The sequence below is a fragment of the Phyllostomus discolor genome, chromosome 10, assembly GCF_004126475.2.
Source record: "Phyllostomus discolor isolate MPI-MPIP mPhyDis1 chromosome 10, mPhyDis1.pri.v3, whole genome shotgun sequence".
NCBI classification, from domain to species: Eukaryota; Metazoa; Chordata; class Mammalia; order Chiroptera; family Phyllostomidae; genus Phyllostomus; species Phyllostomus discolor.
The window spans coordinates 69,224,775-69,249,166 of NC_040912.2; the positions used below are offsets into that span (position 1 = coordinate 69,224,775).

The window sequence follows — 24,392 nt, forward strand, 5'->3', positions numbered from 1 at the left end:
ATTACAGAAAGTGGGACAATAGGTATGTGGGAAACTTTTCTCTGATTCCTTTTTATATTGATTACTGTTAGTACAATAGAATAACATTGGGTGGAATTTCAAATTATGTAATATTCAACCAAAAGAAGAATTCTCAAATTATTTATACAAACAAATTAAATAAATAATTGAGGACATCATTCATAAAATTCAGGCAAAAGTAATCCAAGTTGGTTGCCAGGAAAAAGTGGAACTGTTGCTTGGAGTTATCCAGCTACGTGGACTATATTTATTTTTTTAAATTGCATACTTATCCTCTTTATTTCTCTATACCACACCTACTAAAGAGAAGCAAAAACCTAGCATTGCTTTTCTTAGCTGTAGATTGTTGCACCTCTGAAATCATGTGTTTACCACTGCCTTAAATCATTGGTTTCTGGTTGCTTGATATAATCTGAGTTTTCAAAACATTACTTTTTTATGTAGAAAAAAAAATTGGCATAATAGAAATCACTGGTAGTGATTTGTTTTATCACTTGCAAAGATGCATATTAAGGTCCTAAGTAAGCACATGGGAAAGATTCCATCGCTCTTTCTCGTATGCAGATGTAAATTTGTGGAGCTATAGAGTGTAAAAGGCTTGGGAGTGTGTCCATGGCAATCTGGGACTGTGTACAGGAAGTTCAGCAGCATTTAGCCATGAAAGGGATTAATTGTTTTGGGGGGGAAATTCTCAAGCCAGGCTTTGATTTCAAAGAAACAAGTTCATTAAAATCATAAATCGTCTATTAATCTTTTTTTTTCCTGAGATGTCCTTGGTGGTCAGTTGTATTTTAAAGACCAAGATGAAAAAATATGATTCTTGAAGACCATAAAATAAAATACTCAATGCCTTTTCTTTCTTTTTTTTTTTTTTAAAGATTTTATTTATTTATTTTTTTAGGGAGGGCAGGGAGGGAGAGAGAGAGAGAGAGAGAGAGAGAGAGAGAGAAACATCAATGTGCGGTTGCTGGGGGTTATGGCCTGCAACCCAGGAATGTACCCTTGCTGGGAATCGAACCTGGGACACTTTGGTTCCCAGCCCGCGCTCAATCCACTGAGCTACGCCAGCCAGGGCTCAATGCCTTTTCTTTTTAAAGACTTTTTACTAGATATTTGCTGCACCTCTCCTGACTATAGAATTGAACATGATATGAGATTTATTGCTTTCATTCATTTATTCACTCGTGCCAGGCACCATACTGGTTTTACAGATGAAAACATCCCAGGGCTTTCTTGTTATATCCAAAAGCACCTCTAGGTTTCCCATAGATGACTTGGTTGACTGGGCATTAAGGACAACAGTATATGAAGGATTAATAAAATTATATTACTTCTGGTAGGATGTGCCAGGAAAATGGGCTAGTCTTTCTTCTTCTGGGTGAGATGAGTAAGCAAGGCCCATGAGGATACCACAATGTACTGCACACACACTCCAGAAGACTAATGGGGATCCTGTGGGGGATGGGAAAGCTGTGTCAGTGTGATGGTATTATGGTTAGTTCTCCTGGAATGGAACACCACCCCAAATCACCAGACACTCCTTAACAAGAGGGAACAGTGAGTATCTGGCCACACTAATAACAAGAAAGTGAGTGCATAACCTCACGAGGTCTAGCAGAGATCTCCTTTGAAAGTGCCAGACTACTTGGCCTACTAATGCCTTTTGCTCTGATACCCAAGAGGCTTCTGGGAATCCTTTCTCACAGGAAACATTTCTTTGACTTAAATATTATATAAAGCAAAAGATTTCAGTTAGTTGGAGGTTCATAGACATCATTCAAAATGGAAAGAGTTCACAGTTTCTGTTAAGTCATTTTTTCTAAGGTATAAAAGTAGTTTAATTTGAATTTCAGTAGTCACTGTTTTCTTAGCCTGCCAGTGAACTTGAATGACATGTTAAAGAACATTAGACATTATGCTCTTAGTTTGTGAACTCCTTGAAGAGAACTGTTTTATTTAAAGTATGTCCCTTGTGCATACAATTTAATATAAAGCCACTAACTGTTAAATTAATTCTATATGAACATTCCATTTGGTACCATTGTGATGGAACTGGGAAGTCCACAGAATTGAATTTTTAAGTAACTAAAATATATCCATTAAGTTCAAAATATTTATTTAAAAAATCCTAAGTTTATGATAATTTTTTCCTAAAATATAAATAGTATTTTCTACTTAATTAAAAATATTTCAGTATAATTTAACTTTTTAAATGATATATTAGTAGTCTCATCTATAATAACTCCTTAAGATTATACTGGAGAATGAGGTCCATTTTTCATGTCATTAAGTAGTCTATTACTATTTTTGAGATTCTTTCTTTTCTGATTTTTAATGGTTGTTAGTCAACATCCTCCACTATCAATTGTCACTTTTTAGTACTATTGGAATTTCTTGCTTCAGACTTTATCCTTTTCATTAGACATAGTTGTCTATATTAGATCCATTACTGTGGGATAGTGTTTGTGACTATCATAACTGTCCTTGAATTTATGATAGTTATATGTATGTTGAGGATATGAAAATCTATACTTGGGGTGATATAAAAATAATTCTATGTACTCATTAGTTTTGAAGCAATTTCTGTAACTATTCAGCTCTTAAAATGAATTGATTTCAGTTTAGTTAAATTAAAATTTATTGATTACATAGTTCTTTGTATCTCTTCAATTAGATTAAATGTTACTAAATAAACCTGACTGTAAGAAAAGAAGTACACATCTTTAAAAATGTGTACTTTCTGATGGATTTTCAAATGGCAGTAGAGTAAGTGGATCTTATTTTCACCTCCTCCCAGAAGCAAACTAGAAATTCAGCTGAATTGGGGAAAAATTACCCTGAATGACCAACTGAAGACTCGCTGAGGAGGAAATTTAGAACCAAAGAGCTTTATAAGAAGCCATGTTGATACTTGTAGGAAAGGTGAAGTGAAAGGGCTGGCCCTGCTCCTGTGGGTGGTGGCTGAGGCACCAGAACACCCACATGGCAGCTGCATTCAGTGATCTTGAGGATTGATCCCATGCATGAACAGGACAATAGCAATCAAGATTCAATTACAATTGGAAAGCACACAAAACCCAAAAAAAAGGGATATTCATAGAGCACCCAGCTTAGGAGAGCAAGGAAACCACAGGATACCTACTACATAAAGCCAACAAACTGGGAGTCATAGCAAATCTAATACATAGAAACAAAGACAAAGAGAAACCCAATTTGGGAGACAAAGAAACAAGCCCAAAATGAAAGAATAGGAGGAATCTCCAGAAGAAGAGCTCAATGAAATGGAGGCAAGCAATTTATCAGATACAGAGTTCAAAGTCATGGTTATAAGGATGCTCAAGAAACATAGTGAAGGTCCTGGCTGGCATAGCTCAGTGGATTGAGCGCAGGCTGTGAACCAAAGTGTTGCAGGTTTGATTCCCAGTCAGGGTACATGCCTGGGTTGCAGACCATGACCCCCAGCAACCACACATTGATGTTTCTCCCTCTCTCTCTTTAAAAAAAAAAGAAAAAAAAGAAACATAGTGAAAACTATAACAGAATGAAAAAAGGCATAGAATCCATGAAAAAGGACAGTTGGAAATGAAGAATAGCATATTTAAAATCAAGAATACACTGGAAGGAATTAAAAAGTAGACTGGATGAAGAGATCAGCAATTTGGAAGACTAGATTAAAAAAAACACCCAATCAGATCAGCAAAAAGTAAAACAGACTTAAAAAGAATAAGGATAGTTTAAGGAAACTTTGGAACAACACAAAATGTAACAGTGCCTGCATCATAGGGGTACCAGAAGCAATAGAAAGTCAGCAAGGGATAGAAAAACTGTCAAAATAATGGCAGACAACTTCCCTTACCTGGCTAAGGAAAAAGCCACAGATGTTCAGGAAGGACAGAGTCTGAATCAAGATGAACTCAAAGAGACCCACACCAAGACACATCATAATTTAAATGTCAAAGTATAAAAACAAAGAGAGAATCTTAAAGTAGCAAGAAGAGACAGTTACCTACAAGGGAGTTCTTTTATGACTGTCACCTAATTTATCAACAGAAACAGTTCAGGCCAGAAGGGAACAGCATGCTGTAGTCAAAGTAATGAAAAGCAAGGACTGACAACCAAGAATATTCTACCAGCAAAGCTGTCTTTTAAAATGACAAAATAAAGAGCTTTCCAGACAAAAACAGGCTAAAGGAGTTCATTGCCACCAACCAACATTACAAGAAATGTTAATGTGTCTTCTTTAAGAAGAAGAAGAAGAAGAGACAGAGAGAGGAACATAGGCATAAAGAAAAAAATGACAATAAATAAGTACCTGTTAATAACCTTAAAAGATATTCCATGCAGCAATATTTTCACTGATATGTCCCCTACAGCAAAAAAACATAAAGAAAAGAACAAATAAATGAGACTTCATCAGAATAAAAAGTTTCTGCATGGCTAAGGAAAACATCAGTAAAATGAAAGGGGAGCCAACTGTATGGGAAAATATATTTGCCAGTGCTATCTCAGACAAGAGTTTGATCTCCAAAATATATAAAGAACTCACATGACTCCACTCCAGGAAGACAAACAATCCAATTAAAAAATGGGCAAAGGATCTGAATAGACACTTCTACAAGGAGGACATACAGAGGGCCCATAGATATATGAAAAGATGCTCAGCATCACTAGCCATCAGAGAGAATCAAATTAAAACCACAATGAGATACCACTTCACACCAGTCAGAATGGCCATCATAAACAAATCAACAAACAAGTGTTGGAAAAGTTGTGGAGTAAAGGGAACACTAGTACACTGTTGGTGAGAATGCAGACTGGTGCAGCCACTGTGGAAAACAGTATGGAATTTCCTCAGAAACCTAAAAATGGAACTGCATTTTGACCCAGCAATACCACTGTTGGGATTATACCCAAAGAATCCTGAACACCAATTCAAAAGCACCTGTGCACCCTAATGTTCATAGCAGCACCATTTACAATAGCCAAGTACTAGAAGCAACCTAAGTGCCCATCAGTAAATGAGTGGGTCAAAAAACTGTGGTACATTTACATAATGAAATACTACACAGAAGAAAGAAAGAAGGAACTCCTACCTTTCATGACAGCATGGGTGGAACTGGAGAGCATTATGCTAAGCTAAATATACCAGGTGGTGAAACACAAATACCATATAGTCTCACCTATAAGTGGAACCTAATCAACAAAACAAACAAGCAAAATATAACCAGAGACATTGAAATAAAGAACAAACGGACAGCAACCAGAGGGGATAGGGGAGAGGGACAATGAGGAAAAGAAGGGGAAAGGTAATCAAGGAACATGTATAAAGGACCCATGGACAAAGTCAAAGGGGGAAAGATTGAAAGTGGGATGTGGGGATGGGTAGGGCAGAGGAGAGTGTTGGCGGGAAAATGTAGACAATTGTATTTGAACAACAATAAAAAAAAGAAAAAAGAAATTACAGTCACAATAAAAAATAACCTTAATTATAAATGGATAAATGGCCCAATAAAAAGACATAGGGTAGCTGAATGGATAAGAAAAAAATGAGTTCTGGCTGGTATGGCTCAGGGGATTAAGCAGGGGTCTTTGAACCAAGGGGTTCCTGGTTTGATTCCCAGTATAGGGCACATACTTGGGTTTTGGGCCAGATCCCCAGTAGGGGGTGCATGAGAGGCAACCATACACTGATGTTTCTCTCCCTCTCTTTCTCCTTCCCTTCCCCTTCTCTAAAACTAAATAAAATCTCTTAAAAATGATCCTTAATATGCTGTCTGCAAGAGACCCACATGAAAATAAAAGATTCCCACATGTTGAAAATAAAGAGATGGGAAAAATATTTAATACAAATGGAAACAATAAAAGAGAGGGGTAGCAATATTGATATCTGACAAAAAAGACTTCAAAACAAAGGCCATGATAAGAGACAAAGAAGGTCAATACATAATAATAACAGGATCAATCCAATAAGAGGAAATAACCCTTGTAAATATATATACAGCAAACATAGGAGTACATAAATATATAAAAAAATCATGATGGACTTTAAGGAAGAGATTGACAGTAATACAATCATTGTAGGGGATTTTAAAACCCTGCTGTCATCAATAGATATCATCCAGACAAAAATATCAACAAGGAAACAGTGTCCTTAAACAACACACTAGATGAATGGATTTAATTAATACTTATAGAATATAATCATCCCAGAGCAGCAGAATAAACATTACTATAATGTATGAAAATCTTAGGAAAGAACATTTCCTTTAAGACCAGGAACAAGACAGAGATATCCACTTTCACTACTCTTATTCAACATAGTACTCAAAGTCGTAGCCACAGTCATCAAGAAAGCAAAGAAATAAAAACCACCCGAACTGGAGAGAAGGAAGTAAAGCTGTCATTATTTGCAGATGACATGAAAACCCTAAAGACTCCACCAAAAAACCACTAGATCTAATAAATGAATTCAGCAAAGTAGGAGGATACAAAGTTAATATTCTGGAATTGGTGGCATTTTTATGTACTAATAATGAACTATAAGAAAGAAAAACTGAGAAAACAGTCCTATTTACTACTGCAACAAATAAATAAGGTACCTGGGAATAAATTGAACCAAGGAGGTAAAAGTCTCATACTCAGAAAATTATAGGACATTAACCTATAGAGTTTGCAGTCAAAAATATTACAGCATAGGTCACATGCATCCGAGAGATAGTCATTACTAGTGTATGCTGAAATGCAAAAAATAGATATAAAAATAAAACATTTCAAATGTGAATTTATTATAATTATATAATAAAATACATGATTTTTATTTATTTTCAGTTACAATCTAGAAATTATTACAGAAATATAAAAACAAAAAATAAAAGTTTTTCTTTTCAAATAATGGATACATGAATATTGCTAAAAATAGAACCAAAAAGTCTTTAACATTAATTAATTAGAATATTCAATGGCTGACTTTGCAAAATGTTTCTAACAGTCATTGTAAACAATATTGCTGTGCTCAAGGCATGAATACTTTTCACAACACTCACAAAAATATTTTGATAAGTGAGTTGAATAGCATTTGTTGAAGTTTTTCAACATCTTTTGGATTTTTGAATCAATATATTTTTCAGCCATTTTCAACAGTTAATAAAAAAATAAAACACAACACTGACTTCAAAGTTTACAAATAATAAAACCTACACCAGAACTGACCATAGTTCATGGTATCTCTCAGATACAGTTTACACACCCTTATGGAACACATGTTATGCACAAACTGACAGTTTAAATATTATGGCTTAATAGTCATATACAAGCTCACAACTATCCATATCCTTGAACCTATACACCTGATATATGTAACAATATTTAAGAAAAGAGTTTGTATCTCTTAGATCAGCCACAACCTCTGCAGGGTTAAAGAAAGAAATTGAGGAAGATACAAATAAGTGGAAGCATATATCCTGTTTGTGGATTAGAAGAATTAACATCATTAAAATGTCCTTGTTACCTAAAGCAATCTTCAGATTCCACACAATTCCTATTAAAATATCAACAGCATATTTCATAGATCTAGAACAGGTATTCCAAAACTGTGTGGAACCAAAAAGGACCCCAAATAGCCTCAGCAATCTTGAGAAAAGAACAAAGTTGGACATCTCACAATACTGATACCAAACTATACTACAAGGCCATTGTAATCAAAACAGCCTAGTACTGGCATGAGAACAGGCACATGGACCAATGGAATAGAACAGAGAGCCCAGAAATAAACCCACATCTTTATGTTCAATTAATATTTGACAAGGGAAGTAAGAGAATACAATGAAGAAAAGATAGTCTCTTCAGTAAATGGTGTTGCGGAAGTTGGGCAGGTATGTGCAAAAAAATGAAACTCGACCATCAACTTATACCATACAGAAGGATAAACTCACAGTGGATAAAAGACTTAAAATGTTAGTTGTGAGATGATAAAAATCCTAGAAGAAAACATAGGCAGTAAAATCTCAGACATCTCTCATGTGGTAATTTCTTTGCCAATACATCTCCTAGGACAAGAGAAATAAAGGAAACCATAAACAAACGACTGCGTCAAACTAAAAAGCTTCTGCACAGCTAAAGAAACCATCCAGGAGATGAAACAGGAACCCACTGTATGGCAGAACATATTTGCCAATGTTACATCTGATAAAGGGTTAATTTCTGAAATATTTAAAGAATGCATACAGCTTAACACCAGGAAGACAAATGATGTAATTAAAAAATGGGCAAAGGGCCTGAGTAGACACTTCTCAGAAGAGAACATACAGATGGCTAATAGACATATGAGAAAAAGCTTAACGTTACTAATTATCAGAGAGATGCAAATTAAAACCACAATGGTATCTCACCTTACACCTGCCAGAATAGCTATCATCAATAAGTCAACAAACAAGTGCTGGTAAGGATGTGGAGAAAGGGGAACCCTTGTGCACTGTAGGTGGGAATGCAGACTGGTGCAGCCACTGTGGAAAACAGTATAGAATTTCCTCATATAATTAAAAATGGAACTGCCTTTTGGTCCAGCAATCCCACTTTTGGAAATAAATCCTAAGAATCCCAAAACACTAATCAGAAAGAATGTATGCACCTTTATATCCATAGCAGTGTTATTTACAATAGCCAAGGTCTGCCCATCAGTAGATGGGTGGATAAAAAAGCTGTGGCACATTTATACAGTGGAATTCTACATGACTGTTAAAAAAAGAATAAACTCTTATAGTTTGTGAGAGCATGGATGGATCTGGGAAATATTATGCTAAATGGAAAAAAGCCAGTCAGAGAAAGACAAATACCATGTGATGTCACTCGTATGTGGAATCTAATGAATAAAATATAGTTATGAGCAAAACGGAACAGAGGCATGGATGCACGGAACAGACTGACAGATCTCAGAGGGAGGGTTTGGTGGAACTGGAAGAGATTAGACAAAGAAAATATATGCATTTTATGCAAAGCCCGTGGACATTGACAACAATGTGTAAAATGAGGGCAGCCAGAGCTTGGTGAAAAGAGGAATGGGGGGGGGATGCGGAGCATCTGTGATAGTGTCAAACAATCGGAAAATAATACATAATAATAATAAAGGAAAAATGTGTACTTCTCCTTGAATTGGAATTCAGTGAACATATTCCTGATAGTATCTTTATGTAAAGTGGCTTGCCATACTCTGAAAATGAAGTTTTTGTTTTGCAAAGAAGTTAATGAATCAGTGAAATTACTGAAGTTCATAAACAGCAATAGCAGTGTGAATTCTAAATGTAAAATATATATATCAGCCCTGGCTGGGTGGGTCAGTTGGTTGGAGTACTGTCTCATACACCAAAATGTTGTGGGTTTGATTCCCAGTCAGGGCATATACCCAGGTTGTGGGTACAGTCCCTGGTCAGGGCATGTGTGAGGGGCAATTGATTGATGTTTCTCTCTCTCTCTGTCTCTTCCTCTCTCTCTCAAATCAATAAGCAGATCCACAGGTGGGGATTAAATTAATAATAAAATAATAAATAAATATATTTATATGTATCTGGACTAATAACCATGTGTGCTTCATCCCAAGCATACCTTGATATAATTATTATGCCCATTCTGTAGATGTGGGAATTGAGATTTAAAGACAAACATTGTGTGCCCACAGAGATAGTAAGCAATAGAAGAGCCATTTTAAACCAAATAATTTGGCAATTTCTCTCATGGAACATAAAAGAAAGAATAGAGAAAACTCCTGCTGTAGCATTATATGAAATACTGGTAACCTTTGTTCTATGATATAATGCATTCCATTTATATTATTAGGGTTCAATTTACTTTCCAGAAGTAAACATTATTGCTTATGCTAATATAGTGTCTTATCCTTTATAAACACATTTAAATGAATTACTTTATTGGATCCCAAACCTCACCAGGGTAGGAGGTCCTTATGTTTCAGACAGAGGAACTGAGACTGAGTGGGCCAATGACTCTTCCAGAAGTGCAGAAGTCCACAGCTGGGAAATTTAAAAGTTCTAGTCTCTTTCCGTTATGACTCATAGCCTTCCAAAATATCACAAACAAAAAGTGGCTTTTTACTTTTTCTACTGGCACTTGTAACTAGAGAAGTTGAGCCATTGTAGGAGACAAGTAGCTGTAAACTAGGTAACATGAACTTAAAATATTTAATGAGATGTTAGTGCTAAATATAAATATACAAGACCACTTAATATTTAGCCCTTGCCTTTTCTTCCTCTTATCTATATTCAGTCTGTATGACCATTTAAAGAATAAATATATGGGAGAAAAGTATTATTTTAAATCAAGTGTACGATTTTTATAGTGAAAGGTAAACTTGAAGTGGTGATTGTAGCATTTCTTTTTAATCACAGATCTGTTCAGTCACCCGATTGTTTTTTATTATAAAACTCAAGATACCAATAAAATAGCATTAACCTTAGTAAAAAATAGATATTGTGCAATTTTATTTTCCAGGTTAAATCAATGTGTCTTTGACTGGATGTATGAGAGATTATCAATTAAACATTTACAACCAAAAAAATGAAATTAATGGTAAATGCATAAACTTCTGAAAAGTATAAAGTAACTTAGATATTTAAAAATATATTGATGAGAACATAAATTCTATTTCAATAAGTCTTTGATATATATAAATTTCAAGGACTAAATCCATTAATAAAAAATAACTTTTCTATTCCCATGAGATCTGTTGTAAGTTGCTGTTTCATTCAACCATCACTGTCCTGCACAGTAGGCACTGCAAGAGGAGTATGTTAATTATCTTGAGGTGTCCCAGTGGCCCAGTAACTCCAGGGCAAAATTCCAGCAGAGTCTTGGTTACAATCCAGGTTGAAAACACTGCATTAACTTGTTCAGTCTCTTGACATCCTCACAAACACTAAAGCTGGAGAGAAAATATATTTGTTCAAGCTGAGTTAAGTATTCCAAAAGATTGGATTGGCCAAAAAGTTCATTTGGTAAGATGGCCCTAGTAGCACTTATTTGTCTTTAACTTCATTCAAAACAATTTTGTTAGATTGTATTGTGACAGCTGTCATATCAGCATGAATTTAAAAAAACATCAAAATTGGTGAGTTTTTGTGTAGTCATTTTAATATTGAAGATGGAAGAAAACATGCAACATTTTCAGCATATTATGCCTTATTGTTTCAAGAAAGGTAAAAATACAACTGAAATGCAAAAAAAATATTTCTGCAGTGTATGGAGATGATGCTGTGCCTGATCGAACATGTCAAAAGTGATTTGTGAAGTTTTGTGCTGATATTTCTCACTGGACAATGATGCTCCACAGTTGGGTGGACCAGTTCCAGTTGATAGTGATCAAATTGAGACATTTAGAACAATCAGTGTTCTACCATGTGGGAGATAGCCGACATACTCAAAATATTCAAATCAATGAAGTTATTGGTGAAAATGAAAAATGTGTCTTTTATTTTATGGAAAAAACAACACAGACTTTTTGGCCAACACAACAAATAATACCCAATGCCTAGTAATGGACTATATTCTTCAAGGTTAATTATCTACAGAACAGGAATGCTTTTTAGATAGTTTGGAGTGCAATAAACCTGGGTTACCTAGAGCAGTGGTCCCCAACTTTTTTGGCACCAGAGACCATTTTAGTGGAAGACAGTTTTTCCACAGACCAGGGAGGGGGGGGTAGTTTTGGGATGATTCAAGCACATTACTCAAGGTTGGAGACCCTTGATTTAGGCAACATAATGAGCATCTTTGAACACATGGCACTGCAGAGAGCTTTCAAGTTTCAGGCAAAAGTTGGGAAAAACTATTGCAACAGTGGGTCAGTACCACCCAGTGCTGTCATTGGTCAAGATAGGTCACCAGTGCAAGACTTGAAGTTGTGTTGTGACTGATGATTGAACTGACTCCTCTTTTCTTAGAGTAGACTTTGGTGGTTCACAGAAGGAACATCGTGGAGACACCAGGTTCCTTGAAGAATGCACATTTCTGTATGAGAAAGATGAAAAGAGTACAGTGGGCTGCTTTGCAAAGAGTGGCCACATGGTGGAAGGGTAGTGTCAAGCACAAGAAAGTGAAACATATAAAATGATTCTTCTGACCGGACAGAACTTCCCTACCCCATCCCAGTCAATTGAGCCAATAGGATTTGAGCAGTTTCCACTCACTTCAAATAAATTTTGTAACAGAGCAAAGTAAGTTGGTGAATAAAATTTATCATTTGATAGTGTAATGGCAATGAAACATCTATACCTATAAAGCAATAAATGTAATCATTTTATATAGTTATGAACAAAATCAATGACCAATATAGACAGTGCTTCTTAACAGTTGAAAGTCAACTGATTAAGGACGTCATGAAAACATTTAATTTCTTGAAATTGCTAATGGGGAAAGAAGTTCTAAAGTGAACTTCTTTAAAGTACAAACAATATGATCTTTTTTAAAAAATAATGATCTTAAACTGCCTTAAGTCCTCTGAAACAGTCCTCTGAAACAAAGAAAATATAGATGTTCTGAAGATCTTACTGAATTCATTTTGGAATGGAGCTGGAAAGTTAGATAAGGATAGTTCCTTTAATTAAAACTAAATATTATGCTTTTCACTGTTCACATTGTTCGGTGGGGCTCATTTGAACATCTGACTATAGGGATTTATATTTCCCAGGTACAATGAATATTCATACTTATCTTTAAAACTGAAGAATACTTTGGTTTAACAATCAGACAATAATGGTAAACAAATGAATAATGTAACTGAACAAGGATGTGCTCTGCATGTGATATAAGTGTCATACTATTTGGGGGGCTTTTGATTCACTTTTGAAAAAACTAAACACTCGAAAAATAAATTTAAGAAAAATATGTGTCAATAATGTCATTTTTCAGTGAGCTCAAAATGGTTTAACATAGGCTCTATTGTTTGTTACAATATCCTTGTAAGTAGACAGGAGACACCTATCCCTGTTTTATGATTACCAAGGTACCAGCAAAGACAGGCCGCTTCTCCCTGGTCACCATTAAAAGGGAGGTCTAGATTTCTGATCCTAAAAATTCATGAAAGAGGTGCAAAATATTTAGATATGTTTATAATTTAAATTAGGCAGATATACCATGCTCCCCCTGATTTCTTTTTAAAATATTGCCTAAGCCTATGTATGTTTAATGAGCAGTAACATCTGGCTTATTAAAACTTATAAAATATATTAGAAAATAAAAAGTACTTAACATCATTAAAATGTATTAGAAAATTATCAGCCTCTTTATTGTAATGAATATGCTTCCTATGTATAAAAACTTTTTTTTCTAGACCAGTAAAAATATAAAGTCTAAATGAAACAGGTGACAAAATGAATTTTCAGTCACTACCTTGGAAAGAAGTCAAGAAAATCTTTCTGCCTTGCCCAGACATAACTGCATAATGAATCAGTCAAAACATTGACAGCGATTTTAACATATAATTTACACCTATTTCATAACAGACTGCCAACTCATAAAGTTGCCAGATTTTCCTGCTTAATGGATAGATATGTACATTTGGGCTTAGTTTTGTCTAAGCAAAAAATATTGTTTTAGAAGTAAGGCACAAATTGAAATAAGGGTGTTTCAAAGTTTACCCCCAAAGAGACCACTTGGTCAGTCTGATCGTCACAGTCAGTCAGACGATCTGAGAGTTGCTACATGGCCTATTTCGCTATGCCTCTGCTTTTGGATTTTTTTGGTAGCTGAAACGTTCAGATTGCCTACCATGTGTAGGCTAGGCTGATTTCCTAAACTCAACTTAAAAATGCTGTTAAGGCTAGTTACTGCATGCAGTCTGTTATGAATAAGGATAAACTTTTATTAAGAAATGAAAAATGGGCTTCAAGTTTTTCTTTACCCAGTCTGCAAAACATAAATTTGCCTCTATTGAGTTGGCTTTCGAATCAGAGATACTCTTTCAGAAATTCATATATACTTTACATTTTTAAATATTTAATACAAACACAAAATGCATGGAAAGCTCAAGAACATATTAAAATACATTTTAATATGCATTAAAATCACTCCCAACTTACGTTTCAGAATATATGTAATATTATAATTTTATTATAATTGTTGATAAGGTTTATATCATGCGCATTTCTCCACATCAATAAATATATTTAAGTATAATTTTAAGAATTCACATTATTACATTATTTCATATTGTGAACATTGTATAATTTATTTAAACTTCTCTCACTTATTGTACATTGCCAATAGGTCACTGCTACTTTCAGTGTAGTAAACAAATCTGTACATGGCACTTTGTTCTTATCTTTGTTAATCTTTTAAAATGTACTTCTTAAAAGGGAATTACTGTCTCAAAGGATATAAAGATTCTTAAGAATCTTGCCAGCTTACTTTCCAGCAAATTTATACTAGTTCACACTTCCACCTGTGTGTAAAGAAACATCTCAAGATACATTGGGTATCTTTGAATATTTTAAAAAACAAAAATAATAAACCTTTGACAATTTGATAGCTGAGAAAATGCTATCTCAGTATTGTTTTATTTCTTGGATACCCAGTAAGTCTAGCATTTCTTTGTGTTTGTTCATATATGTGCCTTTATTAATTTGTAAGAATTTTATATGTTTGGAATATATTGTTACATTTGTTGAATGCATTTAGCATTTACCAATAACTTAATTTGTAATTTGTATTTCACTAAACATTTTTCTTTTAAGTTTTGAATATTATAGAGATAAAGCTATAAATATTTTTTATGATTCTTTGTATGTACAAAGCCCTTCCCCATCTTATAATAGGTGAAATATTTACTTATATTTTTCTTATAGTTTTGGGAACCTTTTTTGTAGTAGATTAAATATTTGTGTTTTTCTAATAGTTTCTGTGAACCCTTTTTTAATCAGTCTTTAATCTACTTGGACTTTATTTTGGTATGTGTAAAGTAGATTGAACTTCTTTTTCCAAATAGCCAATGTTTCCAGAATTGGTTGAACTTTCAAACTTTCCTTATCTGACTGTGATATTTCCTTTCTTATGTATTAAACTGGCATCTGTCCTAGTCCAGTTTTAGTGCTATATGCTTTGTTCTATTGATTTGTCTGTTCACTTATCTTTTAGTGATTGCTTAACCAAGCCCTCATTATTTCACCCTTTTTGTTAACTTTCTATATCTACTTCTACTGAACTTTAAAATAATTTTGCCAATTAGAAACACCCCATTGAGACCTGACCTATTTATAGATATGGAAAGAACTGATGTCTTACCCAAATCCAATGTTTCCATTTATGGATGCCATAGTTTTCTCTATTTATTTACATTTTCTTTTATGTTAATAACAGGTCATATGTTTATGTACCTTATTCATATTTTTTTATGCTTATTGTGGTGTATGCAAATTATTTGATGTGACAGTTGTCCAGAACTCCGAGTCGCCCTAGTCATAGAGGACACGGGCATTCTTGCTCTATTCCTGATTTCATTGTAAGCGTACAACATAAGACTTCACAACAGAAGCATCATTTAGATTGCTGAATAATAGCACAGTATTATTTATAGAAAATGTAATAGTATAATAGTATATTAATATATAACAGAAATGTAATAATACATTGCTTTTGTATTTTGATTAATCCCATGTTTTCTCCCAAACTTCATATGCTTTGTCTCCTACAGATTTTGTTCTCTTCCCACTTTTGGTAAAATTTTTAGCTCCTTCTTCTAATAAGTACCTTCAAACATGTTATCTCTATCTTTGCTCTCATTACTATTATACCCTCAACAATTGTTTTTTTTCTTATAATGGAGTAAATTCACTGTTAGTTATGATCATAATAATAGGTACCTATGAGGATTATAGCCCTGTATAACAATGGGTTTGTACCTTTTTAGTGTTTCTTTAGTGTGGTAGAAGACATTTGACAGAGAAAATAAAAAATGGTGCTTAATTTCCTTCATACTTTATTTTATACATAAAACTCAAACTAACTTAATGGAAACTTTTATTGCTTATATGATTTAAGCCCACGGAATAAAATTTCCAAAGTTAAATCAACTTTTTATTTTAATGTTCAAATTTTAGAGAATACTTTAAATGAACTGTTGTGAGGCTATAAAACCATATTTATTAACTTGAGAATATATCAGTGATTTATTATTATGTAGAAAAAGCAAGTCACCAAATAAAGAAATAGTGTAATTCAATTTATATAATTTATATAATTATTACATATGCATAGCCTACCTAGAAAAATATACATTATAAACAGTGGTTATTTCTAAGAGATGAGTATAGGTGGTATTTGAAATTATTTTTGCTTATCTTTATTTTTCTAATTTCTCTGGAACAGGTGTTTAGAATACAGATCAAATCTTTAGGAATACAGATAAATCACTTTAGGTTAAACCCATATTTCTAAGTATAAGAAAACACTCTGACTACTTTTCCAAGGGAAGCCTGTGAGTATTTTGAGCTTTCATTGGAAAGTTTTCAATAGGTTTGGTAGACAAATTGCCAACATACAAATCCTTTCTGGGAAGCACACACAGTACTCAGTGCCTATGGGACAATAAATCTGACTTTGCTCACTTCCAAATTTGTCCTTAGTCCTATGAAAAATATGTATTTAATTAGCTGTGTCTGCAGTGTGTGATTGCAGGAGAGGAATAAGGGGACTAAATGGTAATAGAAAAAATACAATGAAAATTGAATTCATATAAAAAATAAAATGAAGGCTAGGAAAAAAAATCAATTTGAAAAATGAAAAAAAAAATCAACTATGTGACTACCAAGACAAGAAATGGCACCCTTCATGTTTTTACATTATCCATTATGTTTAATATTTCCGTTTCCCTGGATAATTTCACCATTTGTTAGTATAGTGTTTGAAGGACTTACTTTTTTTTTATCTTTTTAACCTTGTATTTAAATGAAGGGGTCTCCTGGACTCTAGTAACTCATTTCTTCCTAGCATTCCCTGTTGTAAACAATATGAATTAATGTACCCTCCTATTTGGCATCTAAGTTGCAGTTTAAGTTTTAATACTGTAAACAGATTTTTATTTTTAAATCTTTACTGAGAAGAGAAAACCAATGGGATTCTTCTTACACTGAAAAATAGCTGAAATTGGAAAACAAATGATATAGGGGAAAATTATATATAAATATAAAATCTTTAAAAGCAGTGTTTTTAGGGACTTCCCTTACATCTGAAGACTGAACAGTAAGGATTATGTTTGAACTGTAACAATATGTTAAGCCTATTCTCCAAATTACCATAACTAGCTAAATTACGTTTCACAAATGTCTTTGCATTTATACTGGATATAGGTTTATAATCCACATTGGTAAAGATTTTATGATAACACAATTTGACAGCAACATTGATTTTTTCTGGATTCAGGAAAATCCAGAAAAAAATCTGCCATGTTTAGATCCTATATACATGGGCAGATTTAATTTTACTTGGAAAGTTTGCCTTAGTTATCTAATCAAAGTTTTGGTTTATATCACTTGGATCATAAACTCAACTTTCTTGTCAAACAAAGATATTACAATAGGATACCGATGAAATAAAGGACTTTCTTAGTCAGGGGATGTGTTTACAGGTCTTCTGTAATCAAAAGCTAATTCTCTTCTTAAAGGAACTCAGATGTCTGTTTTTCTTTTCTGAAAGGAGATTTCTGTTATTTTGGTTCTAATAATATATGCTTAGGACCAACCTTTTGTGACTCTACCACTTCAGTCTTACTCATGTACTGACAAATTATTTACTGCATGAGAATTGCTCCAATGACATTAGACTGTCTCCAGAGGTTTCTAAGACTTTAAGAGGATACCAGCCACCTACCTACTTTTCTTCACCCCCCACCCACCCCCAGCCTCTCTCACTTCAATTAGAAATATTTATTGGATTGTTATATACTTTAATGTTTCCCTTTAAAATATACTCAATATGTGAAATATATTTACACTTTCCAGTCAACTCAGAAGTCTCCTTCCTGTTTTTAAAAGAAGTGCAGATACGAGGTGAGAGTTGGATGAAAACAAAAAGTAAAAAAATTTTTGACTCCTGTATCATGGTGAGCTGTTACAAAGCAAAGTCCCTCACGACTTGTGCAGACCCCACGTGAGGTCCAAGTGGACTCAAACCTTTGGTTTGAGCATTTGCCACAGTTGGTGCTCACACCCTTCCTCTACCTGGGCGTGCCAGTCCCTGTCTCCCAGTCCCTCCTTGTCAGTCTCACTTAAGGGCTTTGGAGATTCGTCTCTAATTGTATTCCTTGTTCTTTGCCGTTCCAGATTTCTCCCATCAGCTGACTTTCTTTTCCCCTCCTCTGAAGTTTCTTAGTAATTTTCTTTTAAAGGATGTGAAATTTGATACAACACTTTAGCAAAGTCCACTAAAGAAATTTAGTTTTAGAATCCTGGACTTGCAACTTACACCTGTGGTTATCTTCTACCAAAAGGTGCTTTTTCTGAGGACCACTCTATTTCTTCTCCTTGTCATATATTTGGCCACTTTACAGCATTTTGTGTGTGTGTGTGTGAGGGAGTATATTTTGTCAGAGCACTGCTCCTAGATTGTATACTAGGATACAGATGATAAATAGAATATGTGTTAATCAACATGAAGCAGAGACTATCTTTAGTGTAAGGGCAAAATCAGAAGCATTTTTATAATTTGAAATATTCATAATGATATTTTTAGTAGGAAATGAGCACCCAGATTTTGGCTATTGTTTGAAAAACCTCAGCAAAATAAATGCTGTTTATTTATACCTTTCATAGGCATATAGTAGTTATCAAAACTTTTAGTATAGCCCTGGCTGGCATAGCTCAGTGGATTGAGTGCAGGCTGCGAACCAAAGCATCACAGGTTTGATTCCCAGTCAGGGCACATGCCTGGGTTGCAGGCCACAGCCCCCAGCAACCGCACATTGATGTTTCTCTCTCTCTCTCTCTCTCTCTCTTTCTCCCTCCCTTCCCTCTCTAAAAATAAATAAATAAAATCTTAAAAAAAACTTTTAGTATAAAGAAAAAATAAAGGAATATATATATACACAAGTATATATACACACACATACATATTTGCATATATATCTAGGTGCTCAGGGTATGTAGAAGATGGAATATGTTGAAACAAAAACTTTTAAGGTTACCTGAAATAAAAAAAAACAAATTTCTCTCAATTTTTGTAACAGGTGCAAAACCACTTCATGAAGAGTTTCTAGGACAAATTTTAGAGTAGTCTTTAAAATGTTTTCCAATGTATATTTTCTTGTGTATCATATTGTACAGTTCATTTCTGAAATTTATGTCTCAGTTTTTGAGCACTGCAAAACACACCAGAACAGACCTGGCAAATACTTTTAAATGGAAAGAAAAAAATATAAAAATGAAAGAAACTAAAACTCACAGAAGCAGAAAAGAAAGTTAATTTTATTATAATTGATTTAAAAATGTTTAAGTATTTTGATAGATTCTGTTTTATATAGGATTTACTGATTTTCAAAAGTATGTAATCAATGAAAACAGTGAACCCAGTTATGTTTTCTCGTTTATTGGAGCTATCACATCTCATCTATCAGACCTCTAAGAAGAATTTTAAAAATGGGGTACTCTCTCACGCCCAAAGACTATGTAATTAGCATATGAATGTGTAACGGATTGTTTGAAGTAACAATTAAGGGAACAATACAGAAAGGAACTGAATAGAGCTATGAACACCTGGGAATCTTGTATTGAAGAAAGCTTTCTTAATATAAGCAATTAAATACCAAGGACAAATGTTCATTGTGTAGTGTTAGAGCCCTGCAACGGAAGCTGAAATGTGCTGGTGTTTGCTGCCATCTTTTACACTGAAACATTAGAACAAGGACTTACTGTTTTATTTATTTCAGTGTAATACTTGCTAAATGTATTATACTGTTTTACATGGTATTGGATCTGAAATCATCAAGATGCATTTATAGGACAAAAAGTCTTACATTTAAAAATATTTATATTTAAAACATAAATAGATGATGGGAAAACCTTTTCCTGTGGTCAGTGCAAAAAATTTCAGAGGAAAATTCCAGCTGATGACCAGGTCAAGTCAGGTATACAGTCAGTTCTTAATAATTCATGTATCTAAATAATTCCTGCTCATGAATGTCTAGGGGTATCATTTTGTTTTATTTTGTTTCTCTTGAAGGTATATGTGCTACGGGGGTTCCTGCTCAAGCAATGCGCCTCAAGTAACGAATAGCTCAGGATTGTTAGGAATCCTTGATATTGGGGAAGGCTCAGCAGAGTAAGAGGCAGGAGCCATGCATTATTGTTTTCATTTTTGTCACTGCTTATGCAAACCACTTAAATTTCTTTGGCATAAATTGGCTTATCTCTAAAATAGTAATTATTATTTTGTAGACTGTTGAGGTCTGAGTCAAATGAACTTTGGGGTCTTTTCTAACCCTTAATTGGATATATCCCGTGATCATGAAGAAACACTTGTCCCTACAATTTAACCACGAATGACCACCATACTGTGGGACAACTCCATTTGAAAAATGAAGTAGGAACCTACCATTTCATTTTTAAGTAAGAAAAAAAAACAACCAATTATGTGCATGAATATTAATATTATATTATTTATAATAACCAAAAAAGAAACAACTTAAGTATCCATCAGTTTATGAATGGATAAATAAGGTGTGGTATATCCATTACCAAAACAAAATTGTACCAGACAAGGTTAAACAGCAAGGAAAACTTTATTCAAGGCTATTGCAATAGGGAGAAAAACCAGAATTGTCTGAACTAAACTCCACTGAAGTAGAGGGGGTAAGATTTTTTAAAGATTGGAGTGGAAAAGTACCACAGGACCTTATGGGTAAAGTCACAGACCATCTGTGTTTTCCAATTGGCTTTATTCATAGGAAAAATAAATGAATAATTTTATGACAATAGGGTAGTTTTTACAACTCCTACCCTCTCATGGCAACAGGGAAATAAGGATAAGAATGCTATTTCCTTTGATGATTACATTTCAAAAAGATGATTCCCATGTCCTTGTGGGTACATTTCTGGTTGTAAAACTGCCATGTGACTATGGAAAAGGTGGACATCTCAAAGGGACACAGAGAATTTATAAGTATAAGTTTTCTAACTTCTAAGAAAAGGTAGGTCAGGGGCCTGGAATCAAGAAGAAGCAAGGCTGAAGTTTGTTCAAGCTAAGGGGAACTTTAAGGCCATATTGGTCACCATACAATGAGTATTTGTAGACAATGCAAAGGAATGAAGTAGTGATAAATGCTACAACATGGATGAACGTAGAAAACATAAATTATGCTAGAAGCCAGTCACTAAAGGCTGTGTATTATGTGATTCTATCTATATGAAATGTCTAGAATATCAAATCTATACAGACAAAGAAGATTAGTGGTTGCCTCTACCTGGGGGATTTTGGGGTAGGGTTGGAGTGGCAGCTAGAGTATGGGTTTTTTGTTTTTTATTTTTTGGAAGGGTAATGGAGATATTTTAAAATTGTGATGAATGCACAAATTTCTGAATATACTAAAGGCCACTAAATTACACACTTTAATGGGTGAATTGTATGACATGTAAATTACATTTTAATAAAGCTGTTATAAAAACAAATATGTGTTGAAGTGTAGCATATGGCCAATATGCCAATATTTATAAAACTTTTAAAACAAAATCAAAACCCTTGTTTCTCCAAGGAACATTTTGATTAATCTATGGATTCAAAATAGTTATTTCTGGTAGCTGGCCTGATTTTCAGTTTTTATACCAGTTATTTATGACCATGTTGTACTAATAAGAAAGTATATGACATGGAAGAAAGGAAAATAATTTCTGAAATGTCCGTAAGATGTTTGCTTCCCTGAAAATGGGAACTGTCAATAAAAAATAGTTTCTGTTCTTAACTGATAAGGAACATCAATACAGATATGGTGTGGTGCGGTGTGGTACCGGGCGGTCTAAATAAATCCTTGTATTCTAATGAAGGCTATATGGACAGAACCTCAATTTTAACTATTTGAAGCCCTTTCTGCAGAAACAGTTTTGTTCAACAGTTTTGAACCTACTGATCAGGTTCCAAACCTAGCTCCAAAAGATTTATTTTACCCACGCCATAGTTGAACTGGAGTACTAATGTTAGTACTGACTGTCCGGGTGTTAAGGGACAATGGCACAGAAAGGAGGATGAATCATAACATTCCCATCTCCTGGTGCAGGCACGGCTCCAGGCATAATTTTGAATTATGCGCAGTGAGGCTTTGGCTTTAAAAGATCCTGAAACAATTTCTGCTTGAGGGGCAGATGGGTTCCTACACCAACAATTCTTGGACACCAACTGGGTGTTCTACAGGTCGACTCACACTGTCTACATGGTATAGCGTCAGATCCTATAGGCTTAGTCCTACAAGATTGCCCCTGCTCCTTCGGATACCAGTCACCAAATCCATGTTTTCACCTGTACTTCTGGTCAACTGGCTACAGATTAATCAGCTCCTTGGGTTGATTAATTTGCTAGAATGGCTCACAGGACTTGGAGAAACATTTTACTTACTAGATCCCCAGTTTAACACAAAAGTGCATACCCCAGGAATGGCCAGATGGATGAGATGCAGAGGACAAGTATGGAGAAAGGGCTCAAAGGTTCCATGCCCTTTGCAGATGTGCCACTCGCCCAAAATGTCCATGTGTTCACCAGTGGGGACCCTCTCAACCTGGAAGCTCTCCAAACCCCTTTCTTTTGAGTTTTTATGAAGGTTTCATTACGTAGATATGGTTGATTAAATCACTGACCCTTGGCAGTTGGTTCAACCTCCAGGTCCTTTCCACTCCCCACGGGGTCGGGGAGAGGGATCTGAAAGTTCCAACCCTCCAGTCACCAGGTGGTTCCCTTGACAACTCCCAAAGTGACCTCATTAACATAACAAAAACACATGTTTGTGGTTCTCTATAATTAAGAAATTCCAAGGTTTTAGGAGCTCTGTGCTAGAAACAGACAAAGACAAAATGTGTATTTCATATTATAAATCACAACATCACAGGCTTCCACCCACTTTCCTTTCCGTAACTCTTTCCAGCATTCTAAATTTAGAGCCTCTCTCTCTAGCCATGAGGCATCTCACAGCTTTTTATTTTTAGTTTATTTATTGTTTTAAAGTTTTTTTATTGTTGTTCAAGTACAGTTGTCTCCATCTTCCCCCCACCACTCCCCCATCCCATCCCCACCTCCCACCCTCAATCCTACCCAACTTCACAATGTCCTAAGCTTCCCACTGCGTTACCAGACTTGGGCATCTTTGTTCTCTAAGGGACAGATTTACCTACTAACATAACCTTTCTCCCAGCCAACATACACACGTTTAAATTCCCATGTCCTCAAGGCACCTAATTTAATTTTGTATTGTAAAAGAAGCAAACTTTAAAAGCATGATAACCTCTGGGTCTCCTAGAAGCATTTACAGGTAAAACTTGGGTTTTTATAAACCCCAAAGTATTGCTAATTATAGGACATTAAGCATAAGACTTAGGGAATGATAAGAAAAATTTGAAAATAGGACAAGCTGACCTTTCCTCTAAGTAGTTCTTGCTTTACCCAGAATATGTGTTTTGTCCCTGCCTGAACTTCAGCTTCTTTAAATATGCCCCCTGAAATTTACTGTCTACAAAAAGGCACAGTGGAATCTATAATGGTTGGGGTTGGGAGGAGACACTGGGCAGGATCATGGAAAGGAGTAATCAGAAAAGAGTCATGGCATGGATGATATGAGCATCATACATTTTTAAAGATTTAGATGTGTTTTTCTACACACTGATCAATTGTTTTTTCTTGGTTATAGATTGGGCTTATGGATACTACAGACAACAGAGAAAACTTGTTGAAGAGATTGGCTGGTCCTATACAGGTAAATATATTACTGTATAATGAGTTTCAGATGAAAATTGCATTGACTTTTTATGTATTTTTATATGTAAGAGGAAACTTTGTAGCTTAACACACCTTTTAACTTAGCTACATGGATATTCATTTAGACTAATTAATAAAAGTTTTATATGCAAAATGATTTCTAGTGGACTTCCTAAAGCAAATTTTTAGTGTAGAGATACTGGTATCAGATGGATCTGGGTTTGGGTCCCAGGTCCACGGTGGCCATATCTCCTTTGGAAATTTGCATAAACTATCCTAGGCTCATGTTTTTCTTCTTTGAAATGGAGGATTATTCTAAGCATTAAGATAAATGAAATTGGCACAGTACCCTCTTATAAACAGAAAGCTCTCAAGAAATGTTAGCTGCTGTTATGATCACAGTTGTGATTTTTTATTCATTTAACAAA

General features: G+C 34.6%; 1 protein-coding gene across 4 annotated transcripts in view; it reads left to right on the top strand.

The window, feature by feature from the left end:
- Window positions 1-24,392, top strand: part of PTPRZ1 (protein tyrosine phosphatase receptor type Z1) — a 185,165-nt gene that overhangs the window by 40,667 nt on the left and 120,106 nt on the right. For all 4 annotated transcript variants that reach the window (XM_028525564.2, XM_028525565.2, XM_028525566.2 and 1 more), the window contains exon 2: window positions 23,897-23,962. In XM_028525564.2, the coding sequence (XP_028381365.1) occupies window positions 23,897-23,962 (66 nt within the window). The remainder of the gene's footprint in view (window positions 1-23,896; window positions 23,963-24,392) is intronic.